Below are 25,884 nucleotides of genomic sequence, written 5' to 3'. Positions count from 1 at the left end.
GACACATGGTAACTGTTAGCATTCTAGCAAGCTAACTTTTTTTAAAGCTAATTTTGCAGCCGAACACCTCAGAGTCATATAACTTGGCACTTGACACAGGTTACTGTAACTGTTAGCATTGTAGCACGCAAACTTTTTAAGCCAATTTTACAGCCGAACACCTCAGAGTCATAAAACGTGTCACTTGACACACGTTAGTTGTTAGCATTTTAGCATACAAACACAAGCATGCTAACTTCTTTAGCCAATTTTACAGCTGAGTACCACAGAGTCGTATGACTCTGTACTTGACACATGCTAACTGTTAGCATTCCAGCATGATAACTTATTTTTCAGCTAATTTTGCAGCCGAACACCTCAGAGTCATATAACTTGGCACAGGTTACTGTAACTGTTAGCATTGTAGCATGCAAACTTTTTAAGCCAATTTTACAGCCGAACACCTCAGAGTCATAAAACGTGTTACTTGACACACATTAGTTGTAATTATTTTAGCATACAAACACAAGCATGCTAACTTCTTTGGCCAATTTTACAGCTGAGTACCACAGAGTCGTATGACTCTGTACTTGACACATGCTAACTGTTAGCATTCTAGCATGATAACTTTTTTTTAAAGCTAATTTTGCAGCCGAACACCTCAGAGTCATATCAATCATGTCGTTGTGGCTTGTACAGCCCTTTGAGACACTTGTGATTTAGGGCTATATAAATAAACATTGATTATATAACTTGGCACTTGACACACGTTACTGTAACTGTTAGCATTCTAGCATGAAAACTTTTAAAGCCAATTTTACAGCCAAACACCTCAGAGTCGTATGACTTGGTACTTGACACATGCTAACTGTTAGCATTCTAGCATGCTAACTTTTTTTTAAAGCTAATTTTGCAGCTGAACACCTCAGAGTCATATAACTTGGCACTTGACACACGTTACTGTAACTGTTAGCATTCTAGCATGCTAACTTTTTTATGCTAACTTTACAGCCGAAAACCTCAGCGTCATATGACTTGGTACTTGACACACGCTAACTGTTAGCATTCTAGCATGCTAACTTTTTTTATGCTAATTTTACAGCCGAACACCTCAGCGTCATATAATTTGGTTCTTGACACATGCTAACTGTTAGCATACTATCATAAGCATGCTGATGTTTTTAGCCAATTTAACAGCCAAACACCTGTAAGTCACACGACTTGGTACTTGATACATGCTAACTGTTAGCATGCTAACTTTTTTGGCTAATTTTCCATGCGTACGTGTCATAGTCATATGACTTGGTACTTTACTCTTACCAACTGTTAGCATGCTAACGTTACCATTTAAATTCGGCTTACGGGTTTCAGCGGCTTTCACATTTCAGCATTAACACGCAATTTCATATTGACGTTTTTTTTTGTGCAATGCTCCTGTTTTGTCTTTAGAATGTGGACCGCACTTTGGGGTGCCAATAAACACGACTACTAAATAGACTAATTGGATGGGGATGATTATGAAGAATTATGAAATGACAGCGGGAGCAAACCATGACAACGTGAAGAAGACTTTAATTGAATGTCAGCGGGAGGCTGCAGGCCGTGTTGAAGCACGTATAATGAGATGGGGCACGCTGGAGGGCACCCCTCCCAGGATGCTTTGCTTACATGGGAGTGGGCGGGGTGAAGAGTCTGGGACGGCTCCTGTCTCAATGGCTTTGCCTTAACCTTGTCCTCGTATGGGGACATTACGTAACGCGCTGCCCAGCCACGCTTTAGTCCGCCTCGCAAACCTTGCAGCCCCAATGACCACCGCAGAAGTAGCGTGATGTGCATCGTGCATATGTAACTATACTTAGTAGTGGATGAGGGGTTTTCCCCCGCCCCACTCAAAACAGAGAATCATTTATATTGTTGTATTAATTGTTTTCTCCCCCACTGGAAACATAGGATAATTTATATTTTTGTATTTATTCATTTCCCCCCCACTCGAAAAATAGGATAATTTATATTTTTTATTTATTTATTTTCCCCCCACTCGAAACATGGGATAATTTATATATATTTTTTAAATGTATTTAATTGTTATTTAATTATTTTAATTAATTGTATTTATTTGTTGCACCAAAAACAACAAAGCAAAAAACCAAATTGTACGCAAGATTAAAGGGCCACTCTTACGCTGCGAACATTAGCACTTATTGCAAAGTTCGGGTGCCTCGATACAACTTTTTCAATTCTGATACAATACCGATATTGGCGCCTTGAGTATTTGCCAATACTGATATCATCCCAGTATCAGCAAGGATCATAGTACATAATTGAAAAAGTAACACATGTAGGTCGAAAAAATATTAGGGATGTAAATCTTTGTGCACCTAACGATTCGATTCAATTCTGATTCCTGGGGTGACGATTCAATTCAGATCTAAATCTTGATTTAAACACTATTCTCGGTTCAAACGGATTATTTCTATGTATTACTGTCATGTCTGTTTATCATGTTTTGTTTTGGCCATGTGTTTGTTTTTTGGACTCTTTTTGGTTCCTGGTTGCACTTCCTGGTTTGTTTGTTTCCATAGCAACTCATTAGTTTTCACCTGTCCTGTCACGCACCTGTTTCACGTTTTGAGTCACACACCTGTTTTCACTGATCATGTCACTATTTAAATCTGTCTTTTTCTGTTGGTCTTCCTGGCGACATCACCTTCTCTGCACATTTATTCTCTGCCCTCTTTATGATCGCGTCTTCATGCCATGTTCTATGTCAAGTAAGTTTGTGTTTATTGTTCATAGTTTTTGTGCCCACGTGCATGTCTTTTGTTTCATAGCCAAGTTTGTTACCTCCTCTGTGAGCGCCTTTTGTTTATTCCTTTTTATTGTCCTTATATTAAATTATGTACTCACCTCCAAGCCGTGTCCAGTCAAGTTGCTTTGCACCTCGGAAAAACAATCCACGCCAAGGACCAAGTCGTGACAGATGTCGCCAGCAATCCGTTTTTCCGCAAGCAACTTGGCGGATGGAGGAAGGAAGGTGGGAATCGCCAGGTGCCATGGGGGACCGAGATTTGATGTGGGGGCCAAATGGCAAGCTAATTCCGATTAGCTCCATTTGGTCTGAGGATGGCGCTGCGTCACCGCAGTCCCGGAAGCGCCGCTCCAGACAGAGGACGTCAGGGAAGGTGAGCGGACAGAACGCGGCGCTCCTGCAAGCTCCTCCCCCTCCGGGCGGAAATGGGCCGCAGCCTGCCCGGCTTCCCCAGGATGACATCATAGACCAGGATTTTTTTTTTCTGAACTCTTTTTCTTTTGGTCACCCGACCCCAGCAAAAGACTCTAAGTCCAAAATAGAGCACTATCAAAACATGTTTTTAGAAATAAGAGCATGTCAATCACAGTCACCCAGTTTTCATGCCCCGCCCCCCAGGACTCAAGTCACGCCCATGTCACAAAATTTTTTTTTCTCACTCACAAAGTCCCAGGTAGAAAAAGAGAGACTTTTTGGACAGTTTGGAGGGGATGATTCTACCCCCCTCCCGACCTCCCTCCACCCACCCCAAAAGACGGTTCCAGACCGCGGGGAGCGCGTCTGGGATCCGCTCCTTGAGGGGGGGGCTAGGGCTGGGAATTGTTCAGGTGGGGCGGGTCAGCTTCGTCACGCCAAGCCACAGCCACCAGCACGGCCGCCACCACCAGTCTTTCGTCACGCCAAGCCACAGCCACCAGCACGGCCGCCACCACCAGTCTTTCGACCTGCCAAGCCACAGCCTCCAGCTAGGCCACCTCCACCTGCCCCACGTCAAGTTCCACCACGCCCAGCTCCACGCCAGGCGCCACCGGTCGCAGCTCCACGCCAAGCGCCACCAGTCGCAGCTCCACGCCGCCAAGTGCCGCCCGTGGCTGCCCCACGCCGCCAAGTGCCGCCCGTGGCTGCCCCACGCCGCCAAGTGCCGCCCGTGGCTGCCCCACGCCGCCAAGTGCCGCCCGTGGCTGCCCCACGCCGCCAAGTGCCGCCCGTGGCTGCCCCACGCCGCCAAGTGCCGCCCGTGGCTGCCCCACGCCAAGACCAAAGCCAAGACCAAGAACCGCCAAGTGACCAAGACCAAGAACCGCCAAGTGACCAAGACCAAGAACCGCCAAGTGACCAAGAACCGCCAAGTGACCAAGACCCGCCAAGTGACCAAGACCAAGACCCGCCGAGTGACCAAGACCAAGACCCGCCGAGTGACCAAGACCAAGACCCGCCGAGTGACCAAGACCAAGACCCGCCGAGTGACCAAGACCAAGACCCGCCGAGTGACCAAGACCAAGACCCGCCGAGTGACCAAGAACCGCCAAGTGACCAAGACCAAGAACCGCCAAGTGACCAAGAACCGCCAAGTGACCAAGACCAAGAACCGCCAAGTGACCAAGACACCCCAAGCCCAGACCCAGACCAAGACACCCCAAGCCCAGACCAAGACCAAGACACCCCAAGCCCAGACCAAGACCAAGACACCCCAAGCCCAGACCAAGACCAAGACACCCCAAGCCCAAACCAAGACCAAGACACCCCAAGCCCAAACCAAGACCAAGACACCCCAAGCCCAAACCAAGACCAAGACACCCCAAGCCCAGACCAAGACCAAGACACCCCAATCCCAGACCAAGACCAAGACACCCCAAGCTCAGACCAAGACCAAGACCCCCCACCCCAAGACCAGGCACCGCCACGCCAAGACCCTCCAAGCAGCCAAGACCAAGCTTCGCCGCCCGAAGCGCCACGCCAAGCTTCGCCGCCCGAAGCGCCACGCCAAGCTTCGCCGCCCGAAGCGCCACGCCAAGCTTCGCCGCCCGAAGCGCCACGCCAAGCTTCGCCGCCCGAAGCGCCACGCCAAGCTTCGCCGCTCGACGCGCCACGCCAAGCTTCATCTGCTGCACCCGCAACTGCGTCATCTGCGGCTTCCACGCCTTCAATGACGACGACGACGCGCCTGCCTCCTCGTCTGCCATGGTTGTGGCCACTACCTGGTCGTCCGCCACGCCAAGTGCGCCCACCTGATCGTCGGCCACGCATGTGGCCCTTCCCGGGTCGCCCACCTCGCCTGTGGCGGCGGCGTTCCACTCGCCGCCGCCACATGACTATGCCTCGGTGGATTCGGGGCCACTTGGCGTGGCGCCCCACCGCCATGTCCCCCTCCCGCCCTCCCATGACTCTTGATCCTGTTTTTTGTTTTTGGACATCTGGGATCTGTCCGTAAGGGGGGGGTTCTGTCATGTCTGTTTATCATGTTTTGTTTTGGCCATGTGTTTGTTTTTTGGACTCTTTTTGGTTCCTGGTTGCACTTCCTGGTTTGTTTGTTTCCATAGCAACTCATTAGTTTTCACCTGTCCTGTCACACACCTGTTTCATGTTTTGAGTCACACACCTGTTTTCACTGATCATGTCACTATTTAAATCTGTCTTTTTCTGTTGGTCTTCCTGGCGACATCATCTTCTCTGCACATTTATTCTCTGCCCTCTTTATGATCGCGTCTTCATGCCATGTTCTATGTCAAGTAAGTTTGTGTTTATTGTTCATAGTTTTTGTGCCCACGTGCATGTCTTTTGTTTCATAGCCAAGTTTGCTACCTCCTCTGTGAGCGCCTTTTGTTTATTCCTTTTTATTGTCCTTATATTAAATTATGTACTCACCTCCAAGCCGTGTCCAGTCAAGTTGCTTTGCACCTCGGAAAAACAATCCACGCCAAGGACCAAGTCGTGACAATTACTTTGTATAATAATTATGACACTTTCACAAAAGGGGTTAGAGGTTACAACAGCTCCTTCTCGTTGCATGGAGATGGCCTAAAAAGTGTTTTTTTTTTAAATAGACTCTTATAACGAGAATTTAAAAGACAAATTTAAAACAGTAATTGTGTCTTAAGTTTTATTTTTAATCGATTTTTTTCATTTGGTTTTTAGGATTGTGAAGAATAATGTTAACAATTTGGATGTGAAAAAAAACTCACTATGTGACAGATTTATGCTGTCTTTAAGTTGAAGTGGAGTTGTAATTTATGTTTAGGTGACACCCAGTGATCACAATTTATTAAATTAAGCTCATGACGCAGCAAGTTGAATGATACCGACACTTTTGTTACTGGATACTTTTTTATTTATTTTTTTTATTTTTTTTTATTTTTTATAATGTCCTGCCCAGCTTCTCGGGCAAATCATATAGCAGATGTAGATGCCCATATCGGCTGTTCAGATTTACTTTACAAAAGAGAAGTGTAGGATACTTCTCTTGTTGCCTTACTTGTATTTTGACTTTATTAAATGTATTTATATTATCATTTGGTGCAGCCGGGCCGGAGCAGGAGGGGATAGAAAGAGAGAAAAAGGAAGACAGAGGGGGGAATTGTGGGGACAAGAGGGGGATTAGACAGAGAGACAAAAACAACAACAGCAAACACAACAACAACAACAACAACAACATCATCAACAACAACAACAACAACAACAGAGCAACATCAGCAAATACGACATGTACAAATATGATGGTAAAAGTAATAGCAAATAAGCAGTTAGCGAAAATTAAAAAAAAAAAATACAGAAATGACAATGAGCATTATTACACTAAAAATGGAGCAATATGAATACCAATAGAAATAGTGCTATTGATAATAAACAATACCAGTACTTTACCTTTATTATCAACAATACAATTGTTCAAATGCAACAATACATATACGTAATGATAACTTGAGATACGAAAGAATGCAGAAAAATGGAGGGGAAGAAAGAGAAGCAACCTTAACCTTGTAGATTGTTATAGTAACAATAGGTTAAGCTTTGTCAGTGTGCCATGTGTTATACCCAGTTTACCCTAGGGCAACAACGTTAATATATGTTTGATGAAACGTGATTATGTGCATGAGTGTATGTGTGCATATGTACTTGTATATGTACAGTAGGTGTATGTGTGCTTGTACAGTGAATGTATATGTACAGTATGTGTATATGTGTGTACAGCGAATGTATATGTACAGTATGTGTATACAGTATGTGTGTTTGAACAGTGAATGTATATGTACAGTATGTGTATACAGTATGTGTGTTTGAACAGTGAATGTATATGTACAGTATGTGTATGTGTGTGTTTGTACAGTGAATGTATATGTACAGTATATGTATGTGTGTGTTTGTACAGTGAATGTATATGTACAGTATGTGTATACAGTATGTGTGTTTGAACAGTGAATGTATATGTACAGTATGTGTAAATGTGTGTTTGTACAGTGAATGTATATGTACAGTATATGTATGTGTGTGTTTGTACAGTGAATGTATGTGTAGTATGTGTATGTGTGTGTTTGTACAGTAAATGTATATGTTACTGGATACTTTAAGTAATATACATTACAACTAGGGATGTCCAATGGCTTTTTTGCCAATATCCGATATTCCGATATTGTCCAACTCTTAATTACCGATACCGATATCAACCGATACCGATATATACAGTCGTGGAATTAACACATTATTATGCCTAATTTGGACAACCAGGTATGGTGAAGATAAGGTCCTTTTTAAAAAAATTTATAAAATAAGATAAATAAATTAAAAACATTTTCTTGAACAAAAAAGAAAGTTAAACAATATAAAAACAGTTACATAGAAACTAGTAAGTAATGAAAATGAGTAAAATTAACTGTTAAAGGTTAATACTATTAGTGGACCAGCAGCACGCACAATCATGTGTGCTTACGCCCTTGCAGACTGTATTGATATATATTGATATATAATGTAGGAACAAGAATATTAATAACAGAAAAACAACCCTTTTGTGTGAGGGAGGTTTTTTGGGTTGGTGCACTCATTGTAAGTGTATCTTGTGTTTTTTATGTTGATTTAATTAAAAAAACAAAACAAAACAAAACAAAAAAAAACGAGACCAATAATTTAAAAAAACGATACCGATAATTTCCATATTACATTTTAAAGCATTTATCGGCCGATAATATCGGCTGGCCAATATTATCGTACATCTCTAATTACAACTATATTCAACCAATAATTGTTTATATTGACAAATGTGATGTTTTAGACTGCAATATTGCTCAATTATTATCACATATGTCTAGCTTGTGTGCTATTGTGTGCTTAGCTGTTGTGTAGCTGCCAACTCCAAGTAGCCTACATCCTACCATGTTTACCCTTTGTAAATGACTTGACTAAAATAGAAGAAAAGACCAGCCGTGTGTGTTTACTGGAGGACATTCAGGTGTCAACTGTGAGTTTTGCACAAGTACACACGCTGCAGGACTGCTTGTATCAGACATTTTAGATACGAACCAATATCATTTGATACTTGATTTTTTTTTTTTAAATGGTCGATATTCTAATAAAAACAGTAATAATAATACATGGTCTACTTGCTGAGAGAAGGGCCTTGCCCTATTATCATATTTTTATATATGTGCAACCAATTCTTAAATTGTCTTTAAAATATTTTTAATTGTATTTATTTTTGAAAAAAATAATGTTCCCATAAATGACTGGAATATTTTGAATAAAAATTATTTTTATTATTATTAAAAAAGGACTGCTCCTTGTATTGTTGGAATTAAAAAGTCTGTGCTGTATGAAAGTCTTTCCGCTATGAAACGCTCTCAGGTTCAGAGGGCATCGAAGCGCCGAGTTTTGCGTTGACTTTTTTAGCATCTCCAAAATCGCAGTAATGAGGGTCCCGGCTCGAAGACGCCGGGGGTCAGAACCTGCCACCGGAAAATTGTCTTTTGATGGGTCAGCGAATGCAGGAAGTGTTGTGCTTCTTGAGAGTCCACTGGTGATTACGCAGCGAAGGATACTGAGGACTGGCCGGCCCGCGGCCGAAGCCCCGCGGGTCTGCGTGATGTTTGCTGCACGCGCTCACCACTGATGCCTTTTTGGGTTTGAAAGCATTAATCTGTCATCAAATAATTAAAATATGTCATTCTGTTACATATAGGCAGATCACGCGCTCTGCTATGCGTGGGGGGGTCCCGATTTTGTTTGTGAAGAAGCGCATGTAAAAAAACAGGGCCCTTCATATGTAATGGTACCGCAAGCGCGATCCTAGTCTGTTCCTGCTCAGTCACTGGTAAGAATATAATGGGAGATTTCCCGATGTGTCCACTGTGTGCAGAAGATTTGCAAATTTATGATTTAGTCAATGTTTTTTCAATGAATATGTTTTAGTTCTAAACATGCATTAAATTAAATTTGAGTTTGTTAAACTCGGCCATATTTTAATGAAAAAAGTATGTGATCACCATGCCTTTTAATGCCTTTGGCTGACACTTTATTTAATTTTAGTCCCCCGGCTGAAAAAATAGCAGCTAATTATGTGTCTCCATACACAGTGTGGAGACACTCCCCTAAGCTAACAAAAATCACATCCATTACAGAAAATAGACTGCATTTCTTAGTATCTCAAGTACCATTATCACTGGAGGACGAGGCTAAACATGCTACACACCGAGAGCAAGCATGCTAATGGATAAGCTAACTGCTACGCTTGCTTGAAACTACACCAAGGAATAAGTGCTTAGTCAAGTTTAAGAAGTGGAGGTCAGGGGTGTGCAAACTTTTTCCACTGAAAGCATGCGGGGGCCATTTTGATATTTTTCATTTTTAAAAACTAATATGGCTCCCCTCAATTTTGGTGAATCTCAGTTATTAAAGTAATAAAAATAGGTTGTATATTAATATTTGTTTTACTTCCAACACTTAAATATCTGTAGATCAACTTCAGATCTGTATGTTCACATAAAGTTGTTTTAAAAAAAAAAATGGTATAATGCGTACAGAGAAAACTCAGTTTTTTGTGGCAAAAACACAACAAAGTCAATAATACACAATTTACTTTGTTGTGCCCCCCCACCCCCCATGTTCAAAATGTAATATTTGATGTGAAGTAATAGGAGCCTTAAATATGTCAATAATTCATAACAGCATTGATTTTGATTAATTATTTTTTGAACAACAAAAATTAAAAAAAAAAAAAAAAAAGATTAAAGATCTCAGAGATCCAACAGACCTCCACTTAATAATAGAGTTAAAAATAAGTAATTTATCATTTTATATTATTTTTACTTTCAATACTTAAATCTCTAGATTAGGGGTTCTGAACCTTTTTTGAGCTTGGGGTCCACCTTTTCCGCTACAGAGGGGCCCGGGGCCCACTCAAATATTACCAGTGAATTAGTAATCTTACTTTGGATTGTAAAAGTATTGAATAATTATGTTTAACCTACTTACAGTTCAACAACCTTGTCAAATGATATGAAACCAAGATTATTATTTATTTAACACATCAACCTTAGGTTTAGGTCAGACTGATTAGAAAAATAAGTACTAACCAAATACAAACATCCTGCTCTAGATCAACTTCAGATTATAAATTTGAATTATTTTCTTGAGCAATGCCAGTTTTAAAGCAAAAATATGCATGACAGCTTTGTTTTTGTTAATATTTACAAACTCAGGGCATAATTTCCTGGACACAGGAGGACTTTGAGGGCAAAACCCAGAAATATCTAAAAGTCCAATAGATATTAGTTTTTGTTTAGTTATTGTGTATTATTGACTTTGTTGTGCTCAAAAAATTGTATGTATCAAAAGATAATAAGGAACTAGTTCAAATATTGTGTTATCGTTACACTGTCAATAACACGCATCATAAATACATATTTTTTATTAGCTATTACACGTGATCGGTATTGGTATCGGCAGATCGCACTCATGGATGATCAGTATCGGATTCGGCAGCATAAAACCCTGATCGGAACATCCCTATAAACACATAAATATAAAAATAAAAATATCAATCAATCATTCAATCAATGTTTATTTATATAGCCCTAAATCACAAGTGTCTCAAAGGGCTGCACAAGCCACAACGACATCCTCGGTACAGAGCCCACATAAGGGCAAGGAAAAACTCACCCCAGTGGGACGTCGATGTGAATGACTATGAGAAACCTTGGAGAGGACCGCATATAAATAAATAAATAAATGGGTTATACTTGTATAGCGCTTTTCTACCTTCAAGGTACTCAAAGCGCTTTGACAGTATTTCCACATTCACCCATTCACACACACATTCACACACTGATGGCGGGAGCTGCCATGCAAGGCGCTAACCAGCAGCCATCAGGAGCAAGGGTGAAGTGTCTTGCCCAAGGACACAACGGACGTGACTAGGATGGTAGAAGGTGGGGATTGAACCCCAGTAACCAGCAACACTCCGATTGCTGGCACGGCCACTCTACCAACATATGTGGGATATCGTTATGGGTTTATTCAAATTCTGCATCGGGCCCTTGGGAAAGTATTTTTATTGAAGTCCCTCGACCTTTGGCAAGCTTGGGGTGGTTCAGAGGCCACAGTCCTGATCAAAGTGTCATAAATGAGTCAATGTATTGATCGGGCCGGTGTCGGCAGGGGGATTGTAGGATTTAGGTGGGCTCAGTCACAGTTGGCTTGACTGACCCGATTGAAGCCACAGCTATTTTTGGCCTGGCTCACGGTGTGGAACCTAAGACCGAGACCAATCCATCAGCCAGCCAGCCACAGAGGCACTGAGGTACACAGCAGGCGTCAATTTAACAGTCGATGATTCAGGTTTAAGTGTTTTTGTTTTGCCAATGAAGGGTAGACAATATGATTACTAATTCCCATAGCTCGAGTAGTTTTATTCACCGAATACTTCCTCTTACTCCAGTAATTCTATGGATGACTACTTATTACTTTTACTTGAGTTATATTACTCTATAGCAATGGTTTTCAAAATGTTTTTCCGCCAAGTACCACATAAAAAGACCAACATTAAAATACAGTAGCGTAGTAGGTATAAGTATTCATTAAAAACAAGCCTGCGGTTTTATTTGACAAATATATGTATGTATACGTTTGCCTCACAATACGAAAGTCCTGGGTTCAATCCTGCGCTCGAGATCTTTCTGTGTGGAGTTTGCATGTTCTCCCCGTGACTGTGTGGGTTCCCTCCGGGTACTCCGGCTTCCTCCCACCTCCAAAGACATGCATCTGGGGATAGGTCGATTGGCAACACTAAAAATGGTCCCTAGTGTGTGAATGTGAGTGTGAATGTTGTCCGTCTATTTGTGTTGGCCCTGCAATAAGGTGGCGACTTGTCCAGGGTGTACCCCGCCTTCCGCCCGAATGCAGCTGAGATAGGCTCCAGCACCCCCCGCGACCCCGAAGGGGACAAGCGGTAGAAAATGGATGGATGCATTTAATATTTATGGCCACTCTAACACTACACACAGTTTGAACGGTAACACTGTATTTGAATATTTCTTTGAGTGATTCTTTGGCGTACCACAGTTTGAGAATCACTGATCCAAAGTAACTGTACTCAATTTTGTGGCTACTTTTTTGGTTACAAATCCTTTTGCTGGTCACGACTCAACTTAAATCTGTAAGAAGCCATTTTAGTTGGTCAGTCTCCGTGGATGGCGTGACCATATGGGCGTGACCGATGACTATTTCCGCCATATAGGGGTGGGTCTTACTGACCAATAAAAAGGCCTCACCCACAAGACCGAATTTGAGTCGTGACCAAAAAAACGACTTGCAACCAAAAGTTTTTTTAAATTTTTGTTTTAAATATACATTTTCCTATTTCCAATCCATTTTTTTGTTTGAAAAAATATATATTTTTATTTTCAATCCATTTTTTTGTTTAAAAATATATACATATATATTCCTATTTCCAATCCATTTTTTGTTTGAAAATATATATATTTATTTTCAATCAATTATTTTGTTTGAAAATGCCCATCCATCCATTTTTCTACCGATTGTCCCTTTCGAGGTCTCGGGGGGTGCTGGAGCATATCTCAGCTGCATTCGGGCGGAAGGCGGGGTACACCTTGGACAAGTCTCCACCTCATCATAGGGCCAACACAGATAGACAGACAACATTCACACTCACATTCACACACTAGTGCCAATTCAGTGTTGCCAATCAACCTATCCCCAGGTGCATGTCTTTGGAAGTGGGAGGAAGCCGGAGGGAACCCATGCAGTCACGGGGAGAACATGCAAAATTTATACAGAAAAACCCCAAGCGGGGCTTGAACCCAGGACCTTTGTATTGTGAGGCACACACACTAAACCCTGTGCCACCATGATTCGTTTGAAAATATTTTTTTTTTTATTTCCAATCCATTTTTTTTGTTTGAATGTATATGTTTTTTAAATTTTCCATTGTTTTGTTCGAAAATATGTATATTTCTATTTCCAATCCATTTTTGGTGTTTGAAAACTTTTTTTACCCCTTGTCTAAACCCCCAAATTATTTGCAACCAAGAAAAGAAATTGCACAAAAAATTTTTTTTTAACCCAAAAAAATATTTTTAAGCAAAAAAACCCCAAAACATTATTAACCAACAAAAATGATTTGCAACCTCAAAAAAATATTTGCTAAAACTAATTTTTTTTATAAAATAAAATCAAATCCACTTTTTGTTCGGTTGCACAAAAAGACAGATTTTACTCTGTACCAAACATGCTTTTGCAAATTCAAAGGCATCATATTTAAAACCAATAAAAACATTTGCAACCAAAACAAACGATTTTGCAACCTGCTGTCTGCTAGAGATGTGACATTCACGAACGGATCAAGTCTTTTAAACGATTCTTTTAAGTGAATAATGAGACATTAAATGACATGACTGACCACTTTGAATGACATGATTGAACACATTAAATAACATAGCGGGTCACATTAAATGACATGATGGATGACTTTGATTGACATGGCAGATCACATTGAATGACATAACGGACAACATTAAATGACATGATGGACCACACTAAATGACATGATGGACCACAATAAATGACATGATTGACCACATTAAATGACATGACGGACCACAATAAATGACATAATGGACCACAATAAATTAAATAACGGACCACATTAAAGAACATGATTGACCATATTAAATGACATTATTGACCACAATAAATGACCTGACGGACCACATTGAATGATATGACGGACCACATTGAATGACCTGACGGACCACATTAAATGACATGATTGACCACATTAAATGACATGATTGACCACATTAAATGACCTGACGGGCCGCGTTAAATGCAGGGTTTTCCGCAGCGTTTTGTTGTTAAGGCGGCCGCCTTAACTAACGTCTTAACAAGATCTCCAGCCACACGTGCACATTAAAAAAAATATCTCTGTCCCCAAGCAAACGCATACACTGAGTGTCATACGCATGCCAAAATACTGGGGGCGCTGTAGCCTAGGACTTAAGACCATTTTAGCCAATCAGAAATATCCAAAACGTCCTTTCCGGAGGCAGCATATAGGCAAGGCAAGGCAAGGCAACTTTATTTGTATAGCGCTTTTCATACACAAGGCAGACTCAAAGTGCTTCACAGACAACAAAGTGAAATGAAAGAAAATAAAAGCAAAATTAAAATGCAGACAATAAAAATAAAAACAGTGCAGACGTTAAAAGATTAAAAGATTTAGCTGAAAGCTAAGGTGAACATAAAAGTCTTCAGTCTAGTTTTAAAAGTAGTCAGAGTTGGGGAAAGTCTGACATCTTCAGGAAGTTTATTCCAGCTACTTGTTGCATAGTGACTGAATGATGCTCTCCCTTGATTTGAGTTTACTCTTAGAACCGCTAACAGATTGGTCTCAGAAGATCTTAGTGATCTAGAGGGTTTATATAGTGGGAGCATATCAGTAATATACTTCGGCCCTAGACCATGTAGTGATTTATTTGTGAGCAGGAGGATTTTGAAATCAATTCTCTGATGTACAGGGAGCCAATGTAAGGATATAGCAAAAATGGCGAGTCACGGCAAAAAAGAATTATATATGTGGACTGACAGAGGAGTAGAGCTACTTTTAAGCATCGTTTTGGAGTTTAAAGTTAACAAAACTCAACAAAGTGTTGACTGGGAAACTTGCCAGTCCAAGTATGGTGACATTCTTACCCTATTTTGGAGAGGTACGGACTTTGAGGGACATCTGAGGAGTTTCCTCATCGGAAACAGGACATCACAAAAACAACTGTAGGCACTAAATTGAAAGCGATTCGTGGAAAGTACAGACAAGCAGTTGACGCAGGTCGAAGAAGTGGTTACGGTAGAGTTGTTTTGCTTTACTTCCAACTATGCCAGCAGATCTCGGGCGGTTCTCCATCAACTACATCCATTCAATTTGGAATAGAAACATCAGATATTGACACAAGCTCTCACAGGAGTTCAGATTCTCCATTCACCCTTGACAGCCTGGTCACAGACAAAGATATGCCGAATAATGTACAAAAGCAGCAAGATTCCAATTGGAGCAATCCACAATCTTCTGTGGTGAAAGAGAGAACAGCTCTACTTCAGGTATGTGGGCGCTAACTTCATTGCCTGGAAGTAATATTGTTAAAAGGCAGATAGATGTTGTATATCTGGGGCATCAAAACATTTTTATATGAACTGCACTGCAATTACAAATGCTCTCAGATGACCACTTTCAACTATGTGGAATCATATTTTGCCCATTTGTTTGAATATTATCATTGTTTGACAACAGTGTGACAAAAATACTTGCTTTGGAATCAGAAGTCAAGATGGTAAGCATCAATGTTCCCTCTAAGGTGCGCGCCTGTGCAATTGCGCACTGCTCAAGCGTCCTCTGCGCACGGCAAATCTATGCCACGCACACAATCAAATAAAATAATAAGCACATAACAATTTTCGACACAACACGGACACGACAGAGAAAACAGTTTTCGTCATCATTGTTCAAATATTGTAACGTCTGTCGAGACGCTTTGAGGACATGAATTCCATCGATCACTTTACTGAGCAAAACTCTTTATTGTCGGCCATAAACACATCACCAAAACATTAGTAAAAAAAAATGATATCTAGCAAAACTGGTCATTTTCTGCAGTACAAACCAGACCAAAAGCAACTTTGTTATATCAACAGCAGCCGCTCGCTCTTTCTCACTTGCGCCAACACATGCACATATGGCACTTAGCCAGTGATGCGTTTACAGCCACACACAAAGTCGGACAACTCCAACACCACACATAAAGTGTCATTCCAGGTCGTTACACTATGATTTACCAATCAAATGTGTGCTTATTCTAGTGTCATTTATTAGGAATCTTAATTTATAAATATTAATCATGAAATGCTGTTAGTATATTAAATAAATACTAATAAAAATATATTTTTTACAAACAGGAAGTTGCAGGAATGTACACATGATCCCCTGCTTACATCTCATTGTGCAACATGTGAATGTTTTAATGGGAACTAAATGCAATGTCTGAAAGGGGTACAAACTATTTCCAAAGCAGGACCTCCACCCAGACAAACAATACAAGTACACAGTTCATGAAAAACAATATTTTTTGTTATTGTCATTGTAAGTGGGCCTAAACACTTACATTAGAAAATAACCTAATTGAAATGACTGCTGTCATTTGATTATAATAATAAGAGAATGTTGTCTGTCTATCTGTGTTGGCCCTGCGATGAGGTGGGGACTTGTCCAGGGTGTACCCCGCCTTCCGCCCGAATGCAGCAGAGATAGGCTCCAGCACCCCCCGCGACCCCGAAAGGGACAAGCGTTAGAAAATGGATGGATGGATGGAGATTGAACTTGTTATTTAGTCAGGTTTGGGACAGGTGTGCTGCTGGTGTAGCCACAGTGTGCACGTCTGATGTTGCTCACATGGGCTCCACTGAATGCTCAGAGAGTTTTTGCTTTTGCTCACACACATGAAAAATTAGAGGGAACATTGGCAAGCATATATTAAAGTTCAGCTGTTTTAGATGTATTTAAATAGGATTGTATTAAAAATGCTTTGAGTAGTTTCTTGTAATAAATAATATTGAGTTAAGTAAAACTGCAGTTGCATTAAAGGTTTTTTTTCTGTCAAAATTAAAATACCTCGAAGTGCTTTATTGACACATTGTTTCCCGACGTTGTTGAGGGCCATTTGACATGTTGTAAATAACATGTCACTACCTTACACCTGTGTTAAAGTGGGTTTATCCCAAATAATGTATCCATGATTATTGAATGTCATTTTGTAAAAATCCTTATAATAATGATTTTTTTTTTCACTAGGCAAAACTCAACAGCCACAAGCACGACAGACTAAAACGAAAACTTCCAATCGAGACAAAGTTGCTGAATGCAGTAGAAGAAGACGTCCAGATAAAGAAGAGACTTCTGGACATGATGGAGACATCAGAGAAGCAATCGTCTGACAAGTTAGACAAACTAAATTATTAAGTCAAAATATTGACTTACTAATAATGACATACTTAGTATCTCGGGTAACTAGGACTGTTTTGTGTTTTGTTTATACTTTACGGAAAAAATATCGAGATATATATCGCCATTCTGCAAATGGAGCGGAAAACACAACCAAAAATTTGTAGGCTTCTTTATTTCTGTAATATTTTTATTTATTATAAGATATTGTTATATGGTTATTTTTTAATAAACAATGTGTTCAATGTAATCAGAGTCTGTAGTCTATTGCCCCCCCCCCCCCAGGCTGTGGTGGCAGCGATGAGGTGGAGACGGGATGGCGACAGGCCGAGTTACACTGTTCCTTCCACCCACCCACCCCCTTCCTTGTCCGGCCGCCTATACCGGGCGACGCCCTCTCCCACCACCTTAACTAAAACATTTTCTGGGGGAAACACTGAAATGACATGATTGACCACATTAAATGACATGACGGACCACATTAAATGACATGATTGACCACATTAAATGACATGACGGACCACATTAAATGACATGATTGACCACATTGAATGACCTGACGGACCAACTTAAATGACATGACGGACCATATTAAAGAACATAATTGACCACATTAAATGACATGATTGACCACATTAAATGACATGACGGACCACATTAAATGACATGATTGACCACATTAAATGACATGACGGACCACATTAAATGACATGATTGACCACATTGAATGACCTGACGGACCACATTAAATGACATGATTGACCACATTAAATGACATGACGGACCACGTTAAATGACATGATTGACCACATTGAATGACCTGACGGACCAACTTAAATGACATGACGGACCATATTAAAGAACATAATTGACCACATTAAATGACATGATTGACCACATTAAATGACATGACGGACCACATTAAATGACATGACGGACCACATTAAATGACATGACGGACCACATTGAATGACCTGACGGACCATATTAAATGAAGTGACGGACCACATAAAATGATGTAGCGGGCCACATAAAATGAAGTGACGGGCCAGATGTGGCCCCGGACCCAGGATTTAACCCATGTGTCCCAAGTGTACCTGGTATAAAAGTGCACTCAGTGTTTGAATGAGGATTAAAGAGATGATGGCGCCCCTTGTGGTCACACGATGTAAGACAATGAGATGGGGAGGTGCAGGGGGAGGAGCAGTGGTGCTGAATGGACAGCTCCCACCTCATAAAGTACACACAGAGCTCCTCCAGGCAGCACAACAGCCATGAACCAACCCAGCTCTCCGTCCTCCAGACCCGCGCTCGCTCTTGGCTGGTCTCCCTGACGCGTGACGGCACCATGAAGAGGCAAAACGTGCGGACCCTCGCCCTCATTATCTGCACCTTCACCTACCTGATCGTGGGCGCCGCGATCTTCGACGCGCTGGAGTCGCAGGAGGAGACGAGTCAGAGGAGAGAGGTTTCCCTGCGCCGGGCCGAGTTGCTCCACACCTTCAACTTGTCCGAGGAGGTCTTTGAAAAGCTTGAGAAGGTGGTGCTGGAGCTCAAGCCGCACAAAGCCGGCGTGCAGTGGACATTCGCCGGCTCTTTTTACTTCGCAATCACTGTGATCACCACAATAGGTAAGACAACTTCTTCCCCCTTTTTCAGCAACTTTGACTGATGATGATGCGCCTGAGTGGGAGGAAAAGGAAACAAAAAGATGCATCATTTGTTTTGAAAGGTTTAATATTCACTGCATTAATTCTTGAAATGAATATGATGCACCACAGGTGTCTACTTATGCAGAGCACCATGGGATCCAGGGGCGGTCCTGGCTAGTTTTACGCCCTGGGCAATCCCCCCAATGGTGCCACCCTCACCCATTTTAGGAAATAGTTTATATTTTATCATACATAACCTGAAATACAAAAAAGTAACAATAAGGGATGTCCAAATTCGTGATTAATCTCAAAAAATTATCGCATTAATCATGACACTTAGATTAATCATACAATTTATTTTGACCGTATAAGCTCTTTTACCTTATCCGCTACACCAGAGGTGTCCAAACTTTTCCCACTGAGGGCCGCGCACTAAAAAAATCAAAGCATGTGGGGGCCATTTTTATATTTTTCATTTTTAAAACTAATACAATATATAGATTTTTATTTTTTTTTACCTTTCGGCCTCCCCTCTAGTTTGGTCGGGGGACCCGGGAGGGTCTTAGTAATAAAAAATCAAAGATAGATACAAAAAAAAAATTAAACATTTAAATAGCTGGATGAAACTGTGGTACTGGGCTCCGAATAATAACTTAATTAAATATTCAAACACAGTGTTACTGCTCAAATTGTGTGTGATGATACACTGGCAAAAATGTTGTTAAATAAAATCTCTGCCTAGTTTTTAATGTATACTAAGATCTCCTATGCTACCGTATTTTTATGTTAGCCATTATGGTGGTGCTTGGGGAGCCATGTTTTTTCTGAGGTGGTACTTGGTAAAAAAAAAAAAAGTTTGAAAACCACGGCTCCAGATAAACTTCATGTCTGTCAATATCAACTAAAAAAAAATGTTTTATGCCCTTTTTTTATGGCAAAAACACACACACACAAAAAATGTCAAAGCGGAATATTTGATGTGATGTGAAGTAATCCTAGCTTTAAATTGATCAATAATTCCCAACACCGTTGATTTTAATTCATGATTATTTGAGCAATAATACTTTTAAAGAATTCCACTAAGGACCACATTCATAAAAGTGATAAAAATACGTCACACATTTTTTAAATTTTTAAATCTTTCAACGCTCAAGTCTCTAGGTCAACTTCAGATCTATCCGTCAATAAAAGTTTTACTGTTTTTAAAGTCTTTTTTTTTTGTTTTATGCATTTTTTCAGAAGAAAACTTAAGTTTTTTTATATGGCAAACACAAAATATGCACTATTTCCCGCCATAAAATATTTTTCAAAGTGAAATATTGGATGTGATGTAATTGGAGCCTTGAATTAGTCAATAATTCATAACAACATTGATTTTAATTCATCGCAGCTTTGTGTTATTAGTCAATATTGCAACTTTTACTCGTTACATTTGACCTGTTTGCCCCTTTATTGCACTTTTTAGGTTTTTTTGTGGAATAAAATGTTTTAAACGTTGCTTAAAAAATAGCCGCGGGCCGCACTTTGGTCATCGTTGCGCTATACGGTCAATAATCAGATCAATGCATTCGCCAGTAACAAAATGAGTGGCGAGACTCCGACTGGTGTGCAGCCTGAAAGAAGTTAAATAAAACTGTTGCTGAGTTTTGTGCAAATAAGTGACATGCGTTCAAGTAGAACGTTTAAAAACATTCCTGGATGACATTCTGACAATAAAACTGAATTTGTTTACGAATATTGGGGTCTTATTTTAAGTTAATTCTAACTATACAAGAAAGTCATCACCTGCAATTAATCATGATTGATCCAAATTCCAAAATGTGATTAATCTGAAAAAAAAAAATAATAATAATTTGACAGCGCGATAGTAACAACACATATACAGTATAGAGATGTAATCACACCAAATATTTGGTCACACAAATGAATAAAATAAATAAATACAGTCGTTAACTGGTTCCGGACAAATTGAAGAAGAAGAATTTATTATAAATCAAATACTTTCATAGCTAGGGCATAAAAAAGCCAGTTTACAACCTTTTAAATGCATTTTTTATGAGAGCCCTCTTAACATGAAATAACACCCTTTAGTCACATTTACCAATATAGTAATGCTGGTTGAGGCTAAGCCAATCAGTGGCCAGGATACTGAACAGCGCACTCTGATGGCCAATAATACTGTATTAGTAATATTTTCAGTTTATTTAGCCAGGTATGCTTGAAAATGCATCATTTCAAACCAAACAATTGTAGAGTATTTTTACTCTACAGAATTTGACACATGGTTATGCAAAGATACAGAAGGTCGGGGTTAGTTTTTCTTAAAGAATGAGTTGGAAAGAGAAAGAGATGATACAGTATTATCTGCTCACAGATGCTACCTGGTGGTTGTTTGAGCGCACTGCAGCTAGTCCTGGATAGTCACACGCAGGACTCTCACAGAAATGAGGCAAAAATACAAACTAACTATAGTGCAAAGTGTAAAGAGCTGATATTTCTGGCCTTTTTTGATACAAAATCATTAATTACATAATCATACGAAATCTGATGTATACGATTGATTCTGTGACATAGTGGATCAATAGATTTCAATAAGCTTCAGCTTGGAAAAAAACTTTTGCCTATGATCAGTTCATGAATATTTGCATGCATCAATGTGACATATTAGCCAATTTTTCTCTTTTTTAAAACAACTTGTTTCAATAACCAATAAATTAGTACATGTATCACTGATACACATAGTGAGTATCACTGAGCTTCAGCTATTTTTCGGAGATCACTATTTTGTTACCGCAATTGGAGTGAATGTGACGCATAGAGCTATCATTGTGAAGGCCGGAAGTGTATGACTGGTGAGAAAAAGAGAGCTCTTGACGGTGGCCGAGTTTGAATGAGACGGTTGACTTAAAAAAACATGCCGAGCTTGCGCGACATCTTAGCAGACCCTTGGTTTCTATAGTTTACCCTTTTTAACACTTTATTACTCACATATTTGTGATGAAAAGTGCCACTCTCCACAAAAAGTGTTCACTGTTTTGGGGGGGGGGGACTTCTCCGCCCCACTTGTAACTCTGCTTCATCTTGGAAAAACAAAACAAAACAAAAAACAAAAAAAACTCTTTTAACAGTTTTGCATTGGTCAGTGAAAAGAAAAAAGGGGTTGGGGCTGTCGAAATTGTCAAATGTATAGTAGTATCTTGACTTACGAGCTTAATTGGTTGCGTGCAGAGCTCTTAACTCAAAACATTTGTATCTCAAATCAACATCTCCCATTAAAATAAATCAAAATTGATTTAATTGGTGCTTGCCCCAGCCAAAAAAACATTACAATTTCAACATGTAACATGCTTTTAAAAATAAAATCACACTTTTTGGTAATAAATATTATGAAAAACAATCAAAAATAATGTACTACTACTACTGTAGTCTTATGAAATATTGTAGTAATAATGTACAGCATGTACCTTGGAGAGTGGACTTCTAAGGTATCTCCTTCCAGCTGCTTCTCCGTCAAACACACCATCAGCAGCTTCTCCATACTATTTATGCATAAATCTCAACCGTTTAGATATTATTCTAACATTCTGCTTCAGTGTGCCACACTCCAACTGCGTCGCCAGATTTGTGATGATTTCTTTCTTTAATTCAATGAAAACCATCCACTTTTTCTTGAACACCGTCCGTCACTCTGACTTTCTTCCTTCCCATAGTTGGAAAAACAAATTTGATTCGATCTCTAGCTATGAGCTAAGGCTAGCGAGTAAAACCGGATGTAAACAGGGTTTACTGTGGGATTTGCTACGTCAATAATGGCGGGAATGCTTGCAACTAAAATGTTACACGCATTAAGTTGGCGCTAGGGATGGGTACTGTTCACATTTGAACCAATGCGGTACCGATTCCCGGTACCTGGGAATCGATAATTTTGGTACTTTTGAGTATTATAACATTTCTGAGTATGTAGGTATGACATTAAGTTGCAGTTACGGTTGCAAGTGCAAGACGTTAGATGGCAGTAGTGTATAGTTTATGGTGGGTTTTCTTGGTTTTAGTTGCACCCAAAAAAGTGTTAATACTGTAAAAATTGTGCTTATTACGCATCAGCTGTTTGATTGTAACGTGCATATTATTTGTAGTTTTCATTGACAAACTTGGAGGCGTTGAAATCGCCATTTAAAATTGGTAATGCTAATCAGCAGCATGTCAATAGAAAAGCCAATGTATATTAGCATCAAGCTAGTGCATTTTTGGAAAAGTGGCGCCTTACTTGACTTACGTTGGAGCTTTTTGAACTCACTTTCTGCAACATTCAACTTTTTGCAACATTACTGAGAGGTAGTTTGGCTGAGTCCACTCTCAGTGCTGCTGGAGTGATCGCCAAGTGGCAAAGTCATTGGATTTTATGTGAATCGGTGTCCAGTAGGGCTGGCGGAATTTTGTCGGTGCCAAAATAAGTACCGGATTTGATACCCAACCTTAATTTTTTGATTTTTATTAAGGATTCCCATTAGCTGGTTGCCACAACAACCCACTAGTCTTCCTGGGGTCCACAAACTCAATACAATTACAAGTAAATTATGAATGGATTAAGTAAAGAAGTTAAAAATTGTACTGATATGATCCAGTTTAAGAGGTTGTTCAAAATAATAGTGCTTACAAAGTACAAAGAAGAAGAATTATGAGAAATACTTCTAACCTTATTAAAAATAAGATATTCTTCATCTCAGTATGTTAATAATGACTGAATTAATTAATTACATATTATAAAACTGTTGTGTATACTAATTCATAGATGTTATTTTATTATATAAAAAGGTCAGTAAATGATTCTATATCATTGTAAACGCTTTGAAGTGGGAAAGGGGTAGGATTAAATAAGCTTTGCTTCTTCCTACTCCTTTTCGGGCATGATGTAAAATGAAATGATATGAAATTGTGTGACGTATTAAGATGTAAGTGTGTTCATGTTCGAAATAAACTAAAGAAAGAAAGAAAGAAAAGAAAGAAAAGCATATAGATATAACTACACAATACAGAAACAAATAAAAGCATCAATTGTAATCATCTTAGTTGGTGCACTTTTAATTTGAGGTACCAATATATTTTCAAGCACACAAATTAAAGCAAAAACTGATTAAAAAATATATTTTGAATAGAGGAAAACTTTAATAACCATTTTTTATTAGATGTTTTGGGACCCTTGGAAATCATGGCCAAATACATGAACGTTGTGATTTGATGCTAAATTGCTTAACCTTATTTTGCTTAATAAAATAGTTTTTTTAATGCATTGGCGATTTTGTTAAGCTGTACTTTGTTCTGACTCGGTAAAAAAAAAAGAAAGTGATACAGTAAATGTTATTGAGTGGTGAGCAATTAGTGGGGAGAACAATCATGTGACGACATGTGCTACTAGAATCAACAGAAGAGTTACTTGAACTATCACGCGAATCTGTTGCTGTGTGTCATTGAGGCCTCACACAAACGGAGCCGAGAGGACACCTTTATAAATAGACAACATTGTTCTACGTCAGAGCTTTTGAAGCTGGGAGCGTTTTGCTGAAAATGCAGCGCTGTGGGTCACCTTAAAGTCAAATATTGCGCTGCAGCTGCAGTGCCTCTTTAAATGTAAGAAGAAAAAAAAAAGATGGCTGCTTTGTATTTGGAACAAAAGTTGTCATTAGACGATACGGTAATGTTCATGTTGCTTCTTTTACGGATCTCCTACTCTTTTTTTTTTTTTTTAGGAAACATCATATTTGATTTGAACCTGCTTTTAGTTGATTTGCAATACATTCCACTCAAAACTAGGAATATTCTACTGGGGTATTTAGCTTTGTTTTTTTTACTTTTCATTTGGCCCGCCGAACATCGCCCAAATAAGCTTAATGAAACCTTTCAAACAAGGGCGGCTCATGTATGCAGTACTCCCGCCACCCCGCAGGGGGCAACAGCGAGGCATATGTGTCACAATGAAGCAGCAGTGGTGTGAGTAGAAGAAGACTACTCATTCAACCCCCTCCCAAAATCTAAATAAATTGCGAAAATCTGATTTTTAACAACGACTGGACAACAAAGTATGAACATACTGCCCCCAACTAGTGCTCCAGTCATTGTTTCCTGTCAGACTTTTTAAGCGATGGACACAGTGTTCTAGACAAGCAGCAACAAGTTGAACAACGGGAGAAATCCACACGAGTAAGCTTGATCACGAAACTTTGTCAGATTTTTGCAAGTACATATCGTGCATAAATATATTTAGTTGTTTTTTTAATTAATATTGCTGACTTTGCGATGTCTTTTGTATTCGTGGTTGTGTTGTTTAATACATGTAGAACTAAATTTGACCAGTGGAGGGCAATAATGCTACACCTTAGGTTTCCTTGTGATGAGTCCCATACTAGGGTTGTACGGTATACCGCTACTAGTATAGTACAGCGATACTAATTAATCATATTCGGTGCTATACCGCCTCTAAAAAGTACGTAAGTATCATCCCTGCAGGACGAGGAATAGCTAAACATGTTCAACTACACACCGTAGCTCACCGGCGTCACAATGTCAACAAATGTCATTGGTGGATCTACACCTGACATCCACTGTAATGATACCAAGTACAGGGGCGTATCTAGTCGATACTACTATGATTACATCAATATTTTTTAGCATCACAAAATCTTTATCCGTTTTTTTTATTTATTTGTATTATGTTTATAAACTCAGCAAATATGTCCCTGGACACATGAGGACTTTGAATATGACCAATGTATGATCCTGTAACAACTTGCTATCGGATTGATACCCAAATTTGTGGTATCATCCAAAACTAATGTAAGGTATCCAAACAACAGAAGAATAAGTGAATATTACATTTTAACAGAAGTGTAGATAGAACATGTTGAAACCTAAAATAACCAGATATTAAGAGTAAATGGACAAATAGATTAATAATC

The 25,884-nt window shown here is 39.6% G+C and overlaps 1 protein-coding gene and 1 long non-coding RNA gene across 4 annotated transcripts in view; one reads left to right on the top strand and one right to left on the bottom strand.

Annotated features, from left to right (window-relative positions):
* Positions 1 to 17,900: 17,900 nt before the first annotated feature.
* The window catches only part of LOC133640979 (uncharacterized), a 118,194-nt gene continuing 110,210 nt past the window's right edge, over positions 17,901 to 25,884 (bottom strand). For all 3 annotated transcript variants that reach the window (XR_009824236.1, XR_009824237.1, XR_009824238.1), the window contains one exon: positions 17,901 to 18,962. This is a non-coding gene — a long non-coding RNA (uncharacterized LOC133640979). The remainder of the gene's footprint in view (positions 18,963 to 25,884) is intronic.
* kcnk3a (potassium channel, subfamily K, member 3a) overlaps positions 18,526 to 25,884 on the top strand; it is a 91,050-nt gene continuing 83,691 nt past the window's right edge. Inside the window, exon 1 of the mRNA XM_062034728.1 lies at positions 18,526 to 18,910. Within this exon, the coding sequence (XP_061890712.1) occupies positions 18,628 to 18,910 (283 nt within the window). The 5' untranslated portion in view covers positions 18,526 to 18,627. The remainder of the gene's footprint in view (positions 18,911 to 25,884) is intronic.

Source organism: Entelurus aequoreus, linkage group LG23, assembly GCF_033978785.1.
Source record: "Entelurus aequoreus isolate RoL-2023_Sb linkage group LG23, RoL_Eaeq_v1.1, whole genome shotgun sequence".
Classification (NCBI taxonomy): domain Eukaryota; kingdom Metazoa; phylum Chordata; class Actinopteri; order Syngnathiformes; family Syngnathidae; genus Entelurus; species Entelurus aequoreus.
Note: the sequence above shows the minus strand (reverse complement) of the source record. Positions and strands in the feature narration are given on the sequence as shown.